The 17,686-nt window shown below is 45.7% G+C and overlaps 1 protein-coding gene and 1 pseudogene across 5 annotated transcripts; one reads left to right on the top strand and one right to left on the bottom strand.

Moving 5' to 3' along the window:
* Positions 1-1,343: 1,343 nt before the first annotated feature.
* Positions 1,344-12,779, top strand: YJU2B (YJU2 splicing factor homolog B). Of its 4 annotated transcripts, none has more exons than XM_081894597.1 (10): positions 1,344-1,361; positions 2,787-2,823; positions 4,477-4,530; positions 5,381-5,463; positions 5,704-5,759; positions 6,600-6,660; positions 8,745-8,887; positions 8,979-9,151; positions 9,960-10,098; positions 12,085-12,779. In XM_081894597.1, exons 2-10 carry the CDS (start codon positions 2,821-2,823, stop codon positions 12,492-12,494), a joined length of 1,122 nt encoding a protein of 373 aa, XP_081750723.1. In that variant the 5' UTR covers positions 1,344-1,361; positions 2,787-2,820; the 3' UTR covers positions 12,495-12,779. The 4 variants fall into 4 exon arrangements, with proteins under 4 accessions (XP_081750723.1, XP_081750720.1, XP_081750722.1 ...); XM_081894594.1 differs by lacking the exon at positions 1,344-1,361 and adding an exon at positions 1,394-1,508; XM_081894596.1 differs by lacking the exon at positions 1,344-1,361 and adding an exon at positions 1,748-1,912.
* On the bottom strand, positions 2,831-4,470 carry LOC309360295 (translation machinery-associated protein 7 pseudogene; annotated as a pseudogene). Its single transcript has one exon. The product of its transcript is annotated as a translation machinery-associated protein 7 pseudogene (transcript).
* Positions 12,780-17,686: the final 4,907 nt, after the last annotated feature.

The following is a 17,686-nucleotide window of genomic DNA, read 5'->3' on the forward strand; positions in this document are numbered from 1 at the left end:
CTGATTCAAACAAGCTCCCTCGGTTAGCTCACGCCCACATTTGTGACTTAAATCTGTTTAGCTGCAACTCAAGACCTGTTGCGTCTCGAGTTACGAAAGCAGATTGTTCCTCCCTGAGAGAAGAGAGTTGAGCAACCCAGGATGCTCTAACAATGCAGAAGGCTTTCCCAGTACTGCTAATCTCTCCTGTCAAGTTTCTCATAACATGTTCACACACCACTGCCATCAGCAGTCTTGCACAAAATTGTCACTGGAGCCGTCAGACTGGTTTGATGTACTCTTACAACACATTCCCTAGAGAAGGCCATGACCTAATATCCTCATTTTGTGTTTCCTAGAGCCAAACAGTATAGGGCAAAGTGCAAGCCATACCAGGAGATAGCCTTGAAAGATCAAATTTTATTCAAAAGTCACTCCAGCTCCCTCTTTGCTGCAGAGGGACATTTGGGATAAAAAATGTTTTAGAATTAATAGCACAAATTAAAGTGAGGTCCCACCTGCCCAAAATATGTAAAGCAGTAACACACAACACTTTGAGCAGGCATGGCTTCTCCCAAAGCAACCTGTGAACTGTAGTTTGTTCAGGGTGCTGAGAATTGTTAGGAAACCTAGAACTACAATTCCCGGAGTTCCCAGGGAAGAAGGATTGGCTGCCAAGCCACTCTGATAATTCTGAGCATGTCTGGAGCTGAACCGGAAGCTGGAGTCAGGAAGACCAATTCTGGTACTTGAGGAACTCTGATTTAAAAACAGCATCATTTTTATTTTGGAGGCGAGAGAACCAATATCCTTGGATTCAAGCAGAGGCAGTAGCTTCCAGGTTGGTCTATAGAAACACAGATAATCCCACGAGAAAGCTTCTTGGTTTCTGCACTCCTTCAGATACTATATGCACAAAATGCTGTGTTTCTGTGCACTACCTATGAAACCTAGTGGTCTGCATTTGCAGAATGTCTGTTTTGCAGAGAACTGTAGCAAGCAATAAAAATACCAGGAAAAGGCAGAAGAAAAGGTGCATTTGCAGAGAAATCTGCAGCACGAAGAGGAGTGTCTTTTGTCTCCAGTGCTGGCAGCCGGAGAAGCCGGCAGCACCTCGAACAAGCCCCTCGGCTCGCCTCAGATCTCTCCCGGCGGCCGGAGAGAGAAGAGCTTCCTGGGCTCCATTCGCAAGAAAGAACTGGAGGGGAAACGGATTTTGCATTTCCCAACGCGGACAGTTCCAAGGCGGGCGGCTTGCCGTGGGGCTTGGGCGGCGGAGGCCCGGCTCAGGAAGCTCCGCCAGCGCAGGGGAGCGGGCGACAGCCCGTTTGGAAGGAGAGCCCCCTCTCGTCCCCAGGCCGGCCTCTCGCCCTCAGCCTCCGGTACTTGGGGAGGGGAAAGGAAGCCGGCCTGGCAGGCAGGCTCCTCCCCGGGAAAGAGGGCAGGATCCGGCGCCGGGCGCGCGCTGATGAGGCAGCCCGGAGGAGGCGGAGCAGGCGGCGGGAGAAGGAAGCCGGAGCGGCGGCGAGGTCGGTGGGGGGTTCGGCCGCCCGCTGCCCCCGGCGCCCTAGAGCCTCAGGAGCGCCGAGAAGGGCCGGGCACGGGGCGGCAGATCCCATTATTATTATTATTATTATTATTATTATTATTATTATTATTATTATTATTATTATTATTATTTATTTATTATTTATTATTATTTATTATTTATTATTATTATTTATTATTATTATTATTATTATTATTATTATTATTATTATTATTATACCCCGCCTTTTTCTGACTGGGACTCGAGGCGGCTTGCAGAGAAAACCAGATTAAAAGCATACCTGGCACAGAAACGGGCGTGTGGGTGAAAGTGGGGGACCCCCCTCACCTGTTGGCAGGCCCTTTGAGCGAGGTCCTGACAGAGCCGGCCCACCCCTGAGGCAAGGTGAGGCGACGGCCTCAGGCGGCAGGATCCCCAGGGGCAGCAGATCTCCGATGGAGATCTTTATTTCGCGTTGTTTCCCCCGATAGAGATCTTCCCTTGCCCCTTCTTCCCTGGCAGGGAAGGGGGCACCCTTTTGTGGTCGCCTCAAGACCTGTATCTCTGTGCATGTCTCTGCGTGGGTTTATTTCCTAACGTTTTATAATATACTGCTTGATGGTTTAGAAAAAGAAGGAGAAAGAGGAATCCCGGCCACCCTCGAAGCAGCATAATATGCCCGCTCAAGATGTATTTCAGTGTTTCAGCACTTTGCCAGGCCCAGGCGGCAACAGTCTGTGGTTAAGAAATATTTATAAGCACTTTCTTAAGAAAAAGAGAGAGAGGCGTGTTGTAATACCATGGCAGGACTCTTTGATGGTGTGCTCCCACATATAGCCTACGTTATAGCCAGTGGTTTATTTCTGAAAAAGCAATCAGCCTTGGCAAGACAAATGTGGCCTAGAAGTGCTTAGCAGAGAAAGGCACTTTGCACACACTCAGAGGCACACTGTTACTACTGGACATGGAGAAAATGGGGTGTTAAAGAGAACAAAGAGGGTACCCTTCCCACTTTGGGATCTGCCCCCTCACGCTGGCATGTGCCCCCGATAGTACCCAGGAGGAAATGTGCCCTTTGACAGAAGCCAGGTTTCTCTAGCCCTGCTTTCAGAGGCTGTGACTTTCTGCACATTATAGGGCAGAAGTTCTAGCATCAAAAGCAGGTTCTGGAGCTTGAGAGTAGGTGGCTGCTGCTTTGGGCTCTCCAAAGAGTGATGCTGCTTGTGTTTCTCCTCTCTGGGAATATCCTAGGAATAACTTTCTCCTGCTCTTCTCTTAGGCTATTCCAGCTGTTCAGCTAGACTTCTTTCATCATGGTGAGTACATGGGGTGTTTTGTAGCACACCCACAAGGTTGTTTCCCCACAAACACAGTGCTTGAAATTCAACAGGGTAAGCACTACACTTTCATGAGATGCTGCAGTTGTGTGTTTTTCAGCAGCATGTATCTAGCCTCCCATAGAGACACCAGCTCACACAAACATGCTTCTGTAGGAGGCTGACCCGACTACACACTTATGTATGGCCATGTGTGCTCCTGGGACGGGTGCTGCTGTGTTTGTTTGTTTGTTTGTGTTTGTTTGTTTGTTTTGCTTGCTTTTAACCCAAAAAAGGCCAATTACTTTGTTTGAACAAAATGTACAAAGGTGCTCACATAAATGTTTCGCACAACGTCAGCCTGGAAATCCATCCATCCAATGAGAGTGAATGCTTTTCTTGCCCTGTAGTCTCATCAATCTGCTACTTCTTACCAGATTTCTTAATCCCACCTCCTGTAAGTGGTCCCTTGCCAACTGCTTCTGCCTTCAGCTCAATGACTTTCTTTTGCTCCTACTTTTGTTTTTGCTTGAATGCTTTGTCTTCCTCATCCATTTCCTTTACTTGCTTCTTGGGCTGTTTCAAGGGTTCCTTCTTGCCGCCGTCCCATTCTGACATGATGCTGCTGCCTTGCTTGCTTCTCCCCGACCCCATGGGTTCTGCTGTTAAATGTGAACTGGTCCTTAACTGCAAGGGTAACTTGAAGCTTATGTCCTGTGGTAGCTCTCCATACACTGGTCTTTTGGTCAACAAAACAGAAGTTTAAATTCAATAATTACCAATGGGGCCTGGTTCACATCTGGCTGCAACTTCCCTGCTAGCACCTTGGGTCTGCATAAGGCTGTGTTTCTATGGAGCCGCTGTTAAGTTTGAGTATTTGGACACAATGGCACCCCTGTGTATTCCTACACACACACACACACACACACACACACACACACCTGCAGGTATACTGATGGAACAGCTGGTGTTGGCCTGGCTTAGATGGCTCCTGACATTTCCAAGGTGCCTATGTGTGGACTGTCATCAAGTGACAACTGTCCTGAACCAACAGCTGTTGCTTGAACAACGTGACTGCTTGGATAAGGCCACTGAAATGGGGCAGTGGCGGTGGGAGGGGGCTTTGCTAAAAGGGTGGCTTAGCTATTATGATAGCTAAATGGAACCTCCATGTTAGTGGATAGGACAACTCTGTATACCAGTTGCCGGGGGGCAGGAAGACAATGTGGTAAATCTGTTAACCTTCATGCACAACTTGCGGAATCCCATGCACCCCCATAGGCATCTGGTTGGTCAGCAGGGTGCTGGTCCAAAGAGACTTTGAGTCCGACAAAGGAGAGGGTTCTCTTTGTGTTCTTCTGCAATGTTGGGAAGAAATGAGCCAACTGCTTTGCTTATTGGAACTTTGGCCATGCTGTGACTCTTACCTGATGTCCACCTTCCCGTAAGTGACCCTTTGAGCTGAGCAGAAGGGGATCTGTGCTAGAAGGAAGCAAGCAGGCAAAACTAGTATACAGGGTCCACTTCAAAACACCTGCATCCCCCCCCCAAAAAACCCACACCTGCTTGTATTTGCAGAGTTTTCATACACATTTAATTGCTTGAGGTGTTATTGAGCAACAGGAGTCTAATGCTGTCATTGGTTATTTACAGGGGGAAAGAAAAGGAGTCAATAAGTATTACCCACCCGATTTTGATCCAGCTAAGGTAAGAGAGCAATTGGGGGTTCCGAGGGAAGTTCAGCGCTTCAAGTTGTGTGGATTTTTGTTTTTTGTGTTTCAATGAATTAACAAATGTTGGACTTTGGCAAGATAAGTTCCATGGGGAGGGGGTTTGTGTACCTAGTAGTTATAGCAAGGAATCAGTTTTTGAATTGCCTGGAGCTGAAACAGGCACAAGTCTGCAAGCCAGGTTTTCTGAGTGCTGCCTTCAACTGAGTAGACCTGCCTCCATTGCATGGTCTTGTCTGCATGTGAGAGTGGTTAAGGCTCTCACATGTTCGGGAGATCTGGCCTCACTGGAATCCTGTTCCCCACACCAGGTCTACTCTAGGTATGATACAACCCAATGTAATTTACTACTCCTACCTGCTTCATAAATAAGCATTGAGATGGTAGTAATATGTTCAATGTAAAATGAAGAATGTATTTCTAAAAAAGCAATTAGATTTCTGCAGAATTATTTTTCTGTTGACAAATGGAAAACTTGAATAAGAACAAAGGATAAAAATAAAATGTGATAAAAGACCATACGAAAGTGATAATTAATCTTAGAACAGGACCATTTTTTACATGTTTTTTTTAGCTGCTGCATCACACTGTTGACTCATGTTAAGCTTGTTGTCTGCTAAGACCCCTATATCCTTTTCACATCTTATATTTGTGCATCTGGTTATTCCTGCCTAAGTGCAGGTCAGTCTAAAAAATCCTGGTTTTCCCAGGAATGGACAGTGTCATAGGGGTACATAAATTGTCATCGGACGAAGGCCATAGAGTCATGACTGACACTGGACTTTGTATATAACAAGTTGAGCATCTTCTCTTCTCATTTTTTGCAGCATGGCTCCCTTAATAAGTACCGCAACAGCCATCCACTACGGGAAAGGGCCCGTAAACTCTCCCAGGGTATCCTCATCATCAGGTAAGGACACTTAGATGCAATCCTTAGCATGCCAGGGCACCTTAGAGTTGAGTCCTTATTACGTGGTGCTCTTTGTAGGGGGGCATAGGAAACGGTCTGGGGCCTGCACATTAGAGGAGGACCAGCTCTGTGCTAGCCAAGTTGCATGTGGACATCAAACAGGGCTTGCTTTCCTTCTAGCTGAAACCATCAGGTGCTTCTGCTGCCTATAGTGAATGTCCCTTGGCTGTTCTTTCCTAGGTTTGAGATGCCTTATAATATCTGGTGTGACGGCTGCCAGAACCACATTGGCATGGGTAAGTGTGGAAGGTGGCTGGTGTTGAGGCCATCCCTTAGATACATAGACAGCTAATAGGAGCTTGAATGTGGTGAGAGGGGCTTGTTTGAAGGTAGTGGAATTTTGCAAGAGCTATGTACTGCAAAGAGGAACCTTGTTTGTTGGATCTCCATTTGGTATTTCTGAAAGCCTCCTGTTTTGTCTTGCTTTTTTGCTGCTAGGTGTGATTGAGTACTTCTCACCTCTTGGGGACTAGTGCTTCAGGGTAGGTCAGGAAGAAACCTGAGAAGGAAGGGTTGCACACCAGGAGGCCAGTAGGAGTCATAAGGTCAACTGTTGCTAGTTAGAATAAGAGAAATGGGATTTTATATCTCTTGAGGTCTGTTCTCGGCACTGAGAAGATGGGAGTGATAGGTCTAATAGATAAAAGAAGGAGTTAAAAGTCCTGGAAGCTGGAACAGAAGCTGCATTCTGATTATGTGCCCCTATGTAGATCAGGGATGGAGAACCTGTGACCTGTGTGTCGTTAGACTATGTCTAGACTGCCATCAGCCTCAGCCAGCATGGCCGATGGTCAATTATGATAAGAGTTGGGCATTGAAGTGCCACAAGCTCTCAGCTCCTAGTCTAGTAAATAAAACGGGGGTTAGGGATTCTGGAAGTCAAAATATCTGGGACACTTTCGTTGTCCTGCCATTTTGGTAATTAAGGTAAAGGTTTTTCAAAGGGTGTGGCATAAATGTTTAAAACGAATAAATCAGTCATTGTTGGTAATGATAAGATTCCAGGGTGGGGTTGAGCGATCAGGAAATCGGAGGCAGGAATGTACAAATTCTACCCTTCCCTCTGCTGACTGCAGGTGTTCGCTACAATGCTGAGAAGAAGAAGGTTGGCAACTACTACACAACCCCCATCTACAGGTGGGTGCTGTGAGGGCTCTTTATGTCTTTACTGGTGCTCTTGGCCAGGATGAGTTGGGCAGTGTGCACATCAAGTGGAAGTTCAGGTCTGGCAAAGGGAAGAGGCAACTGGCTGGTGTTTAGGTAATCTGTACCCATGTTTCCCATCTCCACTTCCAGTGGAAGATCAAGAAAAACAGCATGCGAACTGTCTGATTTGTGTAACTCCACATGCTTGCTTGTGAATCGTAGAGTGGAGGGGCCTTTCCTGTAGGTCCAACCCCCTGTTGGTGGAGGAAATCCAGAGTGGTTGTCCTGCTAGAAAACATCCAAGTGAGGCAGAGTCCACTACCAGTGTGTAATTAGCTGCATCGACCTTTCTTCATGTGGACTTCTTTCTCATAATGCTGAATGTGTTGGGAATTCAAGCCCATATCAGCAGAAACTGGCAACAATCCGGGCACCCGGCTTGATTCCCTGTTGACCTCCCTGGCTGCATTCCCCAGCAAGCGCAGGCTAGGTCTCAATCGGCGATTCTTCTCAAACGTGAGAAGAACACACCCCTCTTTCCTGCCCCCCCTGGCAGGGGAAAGAGATAGACAGAAACGTACAGTGGTGCCTCGCAAGACGAAATTAATTCGTTCCGCAAGTCTTTTCGTCTTGCGAGTTTTTCATCTTGCGAAGCACGGTTTCCCATAGGAATGCATTAAAAATCAATCAATGCGTTCCTATGGAAACCGCCTTCAGACCAGGTCCGGGGACAGTCTGTCCCCCGACCTCTTCTGAAGGCCGGCGGGGGGCGAAAATCTTTGTCCCCCCTGCCTGCCTTCCCGGGGGCTTTTAAATCGCCCCGGGACTGTCCCGGGGCGATTTAAAAGCCCCCGGACGGCTTTTGAAGGCAGGCGGGGGGAGCAAAGACTTTTGCCCCCCACCCGCCTTCAGAAGAGGTCAGAAAAGTCTTTGCTCCCCCCCGCCTGCCTTCAAAAGCCATCCGGGATAGCGGGAAGCGCTTCCCTGCTATCCCAGACTGCTTTTAAAATGCTGGCGGTGGGGAGCAAAGCCTTTCGGCCCCCACCGGCCTTCCTGGACCTCTTCTGAAGGCCGGAGGGGGGGAAAGGCCTTGCTCCCCACCGCCATCATTTAAAAGAGGTCCCCGGAGATTTCCCTATGGGGTTTCTTCTTGCGAAGCAAGCCCATAGGGAAATTTGTTTTGCGAAGCGCCTCCAAAACGGAAAACCCTTTCGTCTAGCGGGTTTTTCGTCTTGCGAGGCGTTCGTCTTGCGGGGCACCACTGTATTTACATGTTTTTATTTCTGTCTTTGCAGCGTTACAAAAAACATGACTGCTCTCTTCAAACTCCAGCAGTTTAGTAACAAACACTTCCTGCACTTCCAGGACAGGAACAAACGGAAGAGCTCATATTACACTCTGAGCTAATTCCGGTGCTTCGCACTGTGAATTGACTGTCCCTCTGTTTCTCACAGGCAGTCCCAACATTCCCATCATGTTTACTTTTCAAGCTAGGACTTTGCAGCAGCATTGCTTCAATATCGTAACAGATTGTCCTTGTTGCCCTCCTCTGCACCCATTCTGATTGGTCCAAGTCTGCTAGCCATGGGGCGAGACCAGAAGCTCTGTGGCACTATCCATTTAGCTGGGTGCCCTGCTCAAGTCATCTTCTGCTTCCTGCTTGTAGCCATGAAAAAATAAACACAACCACAGCAAGAGACTTCCTTATCTGTACTGTGGCTTCCCAAAAACCCGCAAACAATAAAAATAAATGTAATAATCATAATCAGACATATTAGAATCAGCGACTTAGCTTTGCTCAGCAGCCATTGGCCTTTTGAAAGAGGCATGCTTTTCATCCTCTAAAACACTGCAGAACCAGAAAATAGATTTGCCTCAGGTGTTGCACGGACCAACCACCATGCAGAACATAAGTCCCCCCCCTACAGGGACACAGGGATGGTAGGGGAAAAGGTGGAAGGTCAGTATAGGGTTCTGTGTGACAGTAGGAGGCCCTTTTTCAGAACATCTTCCATTCATGGCCACAACATCTGGTATCCCCCTTACCATCCCTTCTTGCTGAACTTGCCTTCTAGGTTCCGTATGAAATGTCACCTTTGCCCCAACCACATTGAGATGCAGACGGACCCAGCCAACTGTGATTATGTCATTGTCAGCGGTGCCCGGCGCAAGGAAGAGCGCTGGGATGTGGAAGCGAATGAGCAGATAGTGGCCACAGGTGAGCCTAGGGAGCTATGCCCATCCTGCTGTTGGGGTGTTTAAGGATTCAGCTGGCCTGGCCAGGTCTAATGTTTGAATCTGCCTCTCAGCCCACGAGGAGAAACAGAAGCTGGAGACCGATGCCATGTATCGGTTGGAGCATGGCTCAAAGGATCAGAGCAAGCTACAGCGAGCCCTCCCCACGCTGCAGAACATCCAAGAGGCTCAGAGCGCTTGGAAAGATGACTTTGCACTCAACAGCCGCCTTCGCCGGAAATTCAGGGTAAGCAGATGTTGAGGTGGGAGGGTTCCTCTTCGTGGCCCTAGAACAAATTTCTCCGTGGCCCTGAACAAATGAAGGCAGGGTGAGATTTCAACTGTGTTCCTAGTAATATATTTACCTAAGACTGTCAGCCACATAATAACTTTTAGAGGTTTAACCACGTGCCTTTCAACTAATCAATTGATTTAATTTAAATAAAAGTGCATATTGTTTCATAATAAAAAGTCCCACGAGAAATGAATGGATTCAACCTGTGATGCAACACCCACTTACTCAGGAGTAAGCTCCATTGAACTGGGTGGGACTTACTTCTGAATAGACATGTATAGAATTGCTCTGTAAAAAAATTTAATAGCTTGCCTACTTGCATTCTTATCTTAGCCATTTGCATTTTAGTGTGCTATCTTTACGGATATTTGGGTTTCTTTTTTTAATTATTTTTTAACATGAGCAATACCAAATCCAATAAGCATAGGCAGAACAAGAATTATTCAATGGAGAAATGCAATTTGTATTGTAGAATGAACTTCCATAAAGCTTCCCTGTCTGGTATCCTGGAGTTATTTTTTTATTAATTAACCAGGCAGGAGGATATTTATACGGCTGGATTAAAGTTTGTATCCCTATTTTTATTTTATTTATTAACTAAGCTCCTCCAAGACAACTGGATGCAGTGGATTTAAAAATGCTTATTCCTGTCTTGCTAGTCCTTGGCCTGTGTTTTAGTTTTTCCCCACCCCAACCTCCTTTCTGATGTGGATTTCTCTTTTTTTTTTTTTGTCTCTGTTTCTCCCTTTCCTACGCATAGGAAGAAAAGAAAGTCCTGCAAGAGGAGGTGGAGAAAGATCTCGCCCTGCAGTCCAAAGCAAGCCTGAGCATCCCGCTTGTGAGAGAGTCTGACGAAGACCGCCATCTGGCGGCACTGCTCAAGTACCAGAGCCTTGGCTGTACGTGAAGCCTGAGCGGTTGAATTTTTTTTGCAGGGCTGGAAGATACAAGGAGGAGGGGTAGGGCTTCTGCAGCCTGAAGTGTGCTGTGCAAAGGCCCAACACCATTGTTGGCAGCACAAAACAGATGACCTTCTGTTGAAATCGGGATTCAAGGAGAAGACTCACATTGCTGCCCCACTCATGTCCTTGCACACCCCTTCCCCCACAAAGCCCTTAGAGCTCCAGGTCTTGCTGCACAAAGCATCTGACTCCTTTCCTGGTGGATTCTTTCACTAAGGTTTCAAAAGAAACAAATGGCAAACCCTCACAATCAAGCTAGGTTGCTAGGCTACAGTATTCGTTATGTACTAAAACAAGAGACAGTGGTGTCATGTGCATTGTATAATTTACGTTTTTCACATGTGCAGACTTTGTCTCACCTGCCATCGCCCCACAACGGCTGTAGTTGTCAGAAACTCACCCTTCCCTGCTTTCCGGTGACTCCTAGATCCTGCTTGGAGAACCACTGAACTTGGGCCACAATACAAAGATACTCATAACGGTGCAGGCACTGGGCTGTCAGACAGACCGGTCTCAAGACATTATAGCTGCACCAGATTGTTTTATGCTTCAAAATCCCCTGTAGCATTGGAGAGGATGCTGAGATGCCAGCTATCCATAGCTCAGTGGTAGAGCACATTCTCAACGGGCAAGAGGTCCAAGGCTCATTTCCCCGCCCCCAGCACCTCTTAGTTAAAAAAACAGGATCAAGTTGCAGTTGGTGGGAAAGACTTGTCGTCAGCTAGATGGACCAATAATCTGATTTGGTGTAACACAGCTTCCGATATTCCTGTTGCAATGCACACAGTACCATTTTCAGTTATGTAATAATCCCCTTATAATATTCCTGTTCGCAGCAGCTTGCATGGAAATTGCTTTTCAATGGAAAACGGCAGGTGATTTGATGTTGAAATATTGGCTTGACAGTATGCAATGTGGCATTATCTGAGAGGTTGATGCAAATTGTCCCAGAGAGACAATTTTGACTGCTGGGTTCCCTTTTCTATTGTACATAAATGGGACTTTGCCAGTTTGTTCTTTCCCCAATCAACAGCTTTCTCAATGGAGAGGCTGGCTTACACAGAGGACAAATTATGCAGAGAATCATAGAATTGTAGAGTTGGAAGGAACACCAAGGGTCATCTAGTCCAACCCCCTGAAATGCAGGAATCTCAGCTAAAGCATCCATGACATCGTTATTATGCAGCATGCAATTCTGTTGGTTATATGTATCTTGTTTTTTGCTTGCTTGTTTTGCAATGCAGTGTCTTACTTTGTACTAATTCCCCACCCATTTTAAACTTGGTTTCTTGTATGTTCTGTAAAAATTTAATATTATTATATTATATTATATTATATTATATTATATTATTATAATATTAATTATAGTATATTAATTATATTATCGTATTTTTTGCTCCATAAGACACACTTTTCCCCCTCTTAAAAACTAAGGGGAAATGTCTGTGCGTCTTATGGAGCAAATGTGTGGTCCCTGGGGCTGGGGGACGGACAGACCCGGGCTTCCCCCACCAACCCTGCAAGCTCCGGGAGCGGAGGCAAGGCTGCACGCAACCTTGCCGCCGCTCCCCGACCTGTTCCACGGCTAAAAACAAATCCAAGTGAGCGAGCAGGATCCATCCCACTCACTGCCTTGGCTTCTGCCAAAGCTGCGGGCAACCTCTCCGGCCGGGCTTCCCCTGACAGCCCCAGAAGCCTGTCCGCTGCTCTTTGGGGCTGGGCGGGGGGGGGGGTTAAGATTTTTTTTCTTGATTCCCCCCCGCCCTAAAAACTAGGTGCGCCTTATGGTCCTGTGCGCCCTATGGAGCGGAAAATATGGTAATTATATTAATATATTAATAACAGTATATTAATAAAAATAATAACATATAATTTGAAATAAAAACAAAAATGGTAATGATAACCTGTTCTCTCTCCATCCAGCTTATGAAGACAAACAGAAGCAAAAACGCAGTGAGATCGTTGACCGCCCATGGTTCTCATCTGCCCAGGTCTCAAGCCCCAAAGCCAATGACACCCTGAAAAAGCTGGCACTCTCGGTGAAATCCCCAGCTGGAAAGCCACCCGTAGCAATGAACGACCTGGGTGTTGTGCGTCGGAAATCCAGGGATAGGGAACGAGCTTCAGCCGAAGAAGAGAGTGAGGCTTCAGATCCCACATCATGCGTTAACACGCAGGACCAGGACAGTGCAGTGAAGAAAGTGTCCTTTGACTCTCTCACGGGGCCTGAAGTGGGCTCCAAAAAGGCTGAAGGAAGCCCCCTATCCCATTTTGCTACCTCTCTTGTTGCAGATTATTCTGACTCTGCATCTGATCCTGAAGCTGAACTGTGAACAGAGTTTTGTGGCTCTGGATAGAATGTGACTGGATCTGATGTACAAATTGTCACTCCCCTCCCAAACCAACAAAAGACAGTGCAGTTGTTATGCCTATCAGTTGAATGTCTGAATAGGTGTGTGTGTGTGTGTGTGTGTGTGTGTGTGTGTCTGCCCGCCCTTGGGAGTTCCATTTTGTTGCCTTTCCTTGAGCTATTTGCACCTGTGCCCCTGGTTATTTAAGCGTGACCCCTTCCTTGTTTTGTCCCACATACCACAAAATAAACACAGCTATCCCTATAACCCTGCCTCTTTTGTCCTGACCAAAGTCTTGACAGCTGCACACGTAGAATTATAGAATTGGAACGGACCGCAAGGGTCATCTAGTCCAACCCCCCTGCAGTGCAGGAATCTTTTGCCCATCATGGGGTTTGAACACATGACCCTGAGATTAAGAATCTCGTGCTCTACTGACTCAGCTATCCATAGTTGAACCCACCAACCTGGGTTTGCAGTGAAAAAGGAAAGAAGCTGAAAGCAGGCATCGTTGTATGCATACATGTAAAGTTATGGTTTTCCCAGTAGTGATGTATGGAAGTGAGAGGTGGACCATAAAGAAGGCTGATCGCCGAAGAATGGATGCTTTTGAATTTATGCTGCTGGAGGAGACTCTTGAGAGTCCCATGGACTGAAAGATCAAACCTCTCCATTCTGAAGGAAATCAGCTCTGAGTGCTCACTGGAAGGACAGATCCTGAAGCTTAGACTCCAATATTTTGGCCACCTCATGAGAAGAGAAGACTCCCTGGAAAAGACCCTGATGTTGGGAAAGATGGAGGGCACAAGGAGAAGGGGACGACAGAGGACGAGATGGTTGGACAGTGCTCTCGAAGCTACCAACATGAGTTTGACCAAACTGCAGGAGGCAGTGGAAGACAGGAGTGCCTGGCGTGCTCTGGTCCATGGGGTCATGAAGAGTCGGACACGACTAAATGACTAAACAACAACAACAAAAATTAAAGCCTTTTGAAATCATCTGTTTCTAAAACTGGGATTCCACACATGGCACCTGTTGGCTCTGTGGCACTTGCAGACACCTCCCATTTTTGTTTGAATGATGGGTTTCTTTTCTAATGCTCTTCAGAGGGGTTGCCTTCCTGCTGTTGGGAGGGGGGGTTGAACATTGTCAACTTTTCTGTCAAATGGGTATTTTGAGGTGCCTGATTTTCCAGATATGCCCCGGGCCCAAAAAGATCGGGGACTCCTCCATTAGACCCGTATTTTGAAACCGGGATAGATATTTGCTGTTGGGAAGAGCATGGGCTCCCATAGCTGTGCCAGAAATGGGCACCTGGTGAAATGGGTCAAAATCCAAACCCTTTGTCCACACTTGTATGAACCCCAATCTGCCCACAAAGGTTATGTTCACATTGTTGTTGTTGTTTAGTCGTTTAGTCATGTCCGACTCTTCGTGACCCCATGGACCAGAGCACGCTAGGCACTTCTGTCTTCCATTGCCTCCCGCAGTTTAGTCAAACTCATGCTGGTAGCTTCGAAGACACTATCCAACCATCTCGTCCTCCGTCGTCCCCTTCTCCTTGTGCCCTCCATAATCAGGGTCTTTTCAATGGAGTCTTCTCTTCTCATGAGGTGGCCAAAGTATTGGAGCCTCAGCTTCAGGATCTGTCCTTCCAGTGAGCACTCAGGGCTGATTTCCTTAAGAATGGATAGGTTTGATCTTCTTGCCGTCCTCCAGCACCATAATTCAAAAACATCAATTATTCGGCGATCAGCCTTCTTTATGGTCCAGCTCTCACTTCCATACGTCACTACTGGGAAAACCATAGCTTTAACTATACGGACGTTTGTTGGCAAGGTGATGTCTCTGCTTTTTAAGATGCTGTCTAGGTTTGTCATTGCTTTTCTCCCAAGAAGCAGGCGTCTTTTATTTTCGTGACTGCTGTCACCATCTGCAGTGATCATGGAGCCCAAGAAAGTAAAATCTCTCACTGCCTCCATTTCTTCCCCTTCTATTTGCCAGGAGGTGATGGGACCAGTGGCCATGATCTTTGTTTTTTTGATGTTGAGCTTCAAACCATATTTTGCACTCTCCTCTTTCACCCTCAATAAAAGGATCTTTAATGTTCACATTAGTGGCTTGAAATGCAGCAAGGCCATTTCCCCCTGTTTCATTTCAAGCCGCATTTGTGTGGAGTTATTCACATCAGAGAGGGGTGGGAATGTCTTTGCAACATGCATCATCGCATTTTCTGTTTCACTATCCTTGCATCCCTCCCGGAACTCCTGTTTGTTGTGCTATCATCTGCATTTGCGTGTTTATCTGTTAACTCCACAACCCAGCTTTCTAACTGAAGCTGGTTTGAGAGAAAAACACATCAAACATCTGTATTTGTTAAGAAATCTAATCATTATGGATTGTGGCTACTAGCATCGTGTGAATGCAGCTTCAAAAATAAGTAGAGAGAGTGCACTGGATGCAGAGGAAGTAGCAATTTGAAATCATTTTTAATTGATTTTACAAGTACAAAGTTATAAAAATCCAAATATAAATCCATATACAGAGATTCCTCCGAATCTCACAACTTTTAAAACTGCATATTCTTCCAAATTCTATTATATCAGTCCATATTATCCGTGGTAATTATTACACTACAAGTGAAATTAAGATCCTGCCAATGTTTCCATCTGCTTTCAGTGGTCTCCTAAATAACTTACAATTTCCACCCATTCTTTTATGAAGTTTTTGTCCTCTTGGTTTCTGAGGTTTCCAGACAGTTTTGTCATTTCAGCGTAGTCCCTCAGCTTGGTTTGCCATTCCTCTCTTGTTTTCTTTCCATCTCTGGGCTAGTAGGGTGGCTGTTGTTTCATACATAAAGGAGGAAGTAGCAATGTGAATATACCCCAAGTTAAAATATGTGCTTCCACACATAGGAATGTGAGCAGAGGCATGGCCTGATGTCAGCACAAAACTCTTCTGATTTAAATTCCTAATCTTTGAGATCAGAAATATGTACAGTGGTACCTCAGGTTAAGTACTTAATTCGTTCTGCAGTTCCGTACTTTACCTGAAACTGTTCTTAACCTGAAGCACCACTTTAGGTAATGGGGCCTCCTGCTGCTGCCGCACCGCCGGAGCACAATTTCTGTTCTCATCCTGCAGCAAAGTTCTTAACCCAAAGCACTATTTCTGGGTTAGCGGAGGCTGTAACCTGAAGCGTATGTACCCTGAAGCGTATGTAACCCGAGGTACCACTGTACCTTTTGCTTTATTTAAAATTGAAGAGCCATGGTGCTCTGGATTACATAACAGAAGCCAAACTTCATGGTACAAAATGAGCCAACAGCGCTACAGATTCCAAACCCATAGCTTGCTGTGTCTCTTAACGTGTTTTTGATATGCACGGATACAAGATCAACATAGACAAGCTGTGGGGGGCATCCTAGGCCTTAGCTGTGGGAATGGCTGGCTGTGCCACAAAATCAACCATTAATACAAAGTGACTGCTATTTGAGGCTGAGTCAAAAACCACATTAAAGGTATTTATTAAAGATAGGGAATAGTTACAGGATGGAATCAAGTGGAATTTATTTTTTCCCTACCCTACCTTCAACTTTGGGGTACAGCACAACAGAAGAAAAGACCAAATCAATTTATTAAGCATAGCATTTATCAAAATTGAATTAAACCAATTAAAACAACATTAGAATCTCCCCCAACCTCTAGTGGCTTAATTCCAGCCTCTTTAAAGTTGGTAAAGTAACTCGTGCGTGGTTTTTTGGCAACAAATTTTGTTATTTCTTTCCGGTAACGATTTTCTTTTGGTAACGATTTCTTTCCGCAGGGCCTGTAAGACAGAGTTGTTCCGCCTGGCCTTTGACTTGGAGCCAATTTGATTCCCTCCCTCTCTTTTTTCTTCTTATTTTTTTTTCTTTTCCTTCTCCTCCTGCGATGAGGCTACATTTTAATATTTTAATGTTCCATTATTTTAATGTTGTATTTTATTTTTGTTTTTAAGTTGTAATCATTCATCTTGTTTTTATTATTGCTTGTAAGCCGCTCTGAGCCCGGCCTTGGCTGGGGAGGGCGGGGTATAAATAAAATTATTATTATTATTATTATTATTATTATTATTATTATTATTATTATTCCATTTTATAATGTATATAAAACAGAGCAATTATAACAACAAAACTGAAATAGGCACGTAGAATGAGTGCAGCTGCACATGGGTTTGTTACAGTAAAATCTGGGTGCGAGGCTGCTCTGCCACCCAGCTCGTCGGACTAAGTCCGCGGGTCCCTGCGGAGGAAAATGAGCTCAGCCGGAGACAGGAGCAAGCTGCAGAAGATCCAAGTTTATTGCGCAACAGGTTCAAGGCGAGATTGAACAGCGAGAAAGGGGTGACATAAACTTTTGAAACTTCCCTCCATGCCCCAGAATACAGTGCAAAACACATCCCAGTTACATCCTGAATACATTAAGAAGAGGTTGGGTTACACAGATTATATCATGAATACATTAAGAAGAGGTTGGGTTACACAGGATTAACATATGGAGGAGGGAGCGGGGAATATGCAGAGCTGGAGATATGCGCAGATAAGCACATCCTGATGAGAAGACAATGGTCCATGTACTGGCATTGCCCGGAGGAAAGGCTTGGCAGAGTGATTTGACAGGATTAGGGTCTTGACACCTTGCTTGAGGGATTATGGAGGACAGGGGAGGGGTGATGGAGTCCTAGAGAAATTGAGCAAATTGGCACGTTGATTTTCTATGAATTTTATAGATTTTAGTCCCTTTTGACATTGACAATTGGAAATAAATTGATATATTGTAGCGAAGAAGACGGTGAAGAAGACATGCCCCCCCCCTTCCGTATCAGGTTAAAAACAAAGTCCAAGTACTGTGATCAGATCAAGCATAGGATATCAAGATTTGCCAGGCTTGTGACAAGAAAAAAAAAAGCTCCAGATTTTCACTTTATGAAATAATAATAATAATAATAATAATAATAATAATAATAATAATAATAATAATAAAAATCGTTTGTGGCTTGAGCCAGGATCCTGCCAAAAAGCTGGCCTAGTTTCTTGAAAAGAGCAGCCTGCGAAGCTGCCTTCCCCTCGCTGCCTGCGCACGAGGAGGCGCGCGCCCTGCCGGCCTTTTCCGGGTCGCGCGCCGCTCGTGCC

This window comes from Podarcis melisellensis (assembly GCF_964234715.1).
Source record: "Podarcis melisellensis genome assembly, chromosome: 17".
NCBI lineage: Eukaryota > Metazoa > Chordata > Lepidosauria > Squamata > Lacertidae > Podarcis > Podarcis melisellensis.

Excerpts from the sequence above, each read along its gene's own strand:
- YJU2B (XM_081894597.1), top strand. Across the intron at positions 8,888-8,978 it reads TGAGCAGATAGTGGCCACAG|CCCACGAGGAGAAACAGAAG; the intron begins GTGAGCCTAGGG and ends TCTGCCTCTCAG. Across the intron at positions 9,152-9,959 it reads GCCTTCGCCGGAAATTCAGG|GAAGAAAAGAAAGTCCTGCA; the intron begins GTAAGCAGATGT and ends TCCTACGCATAG.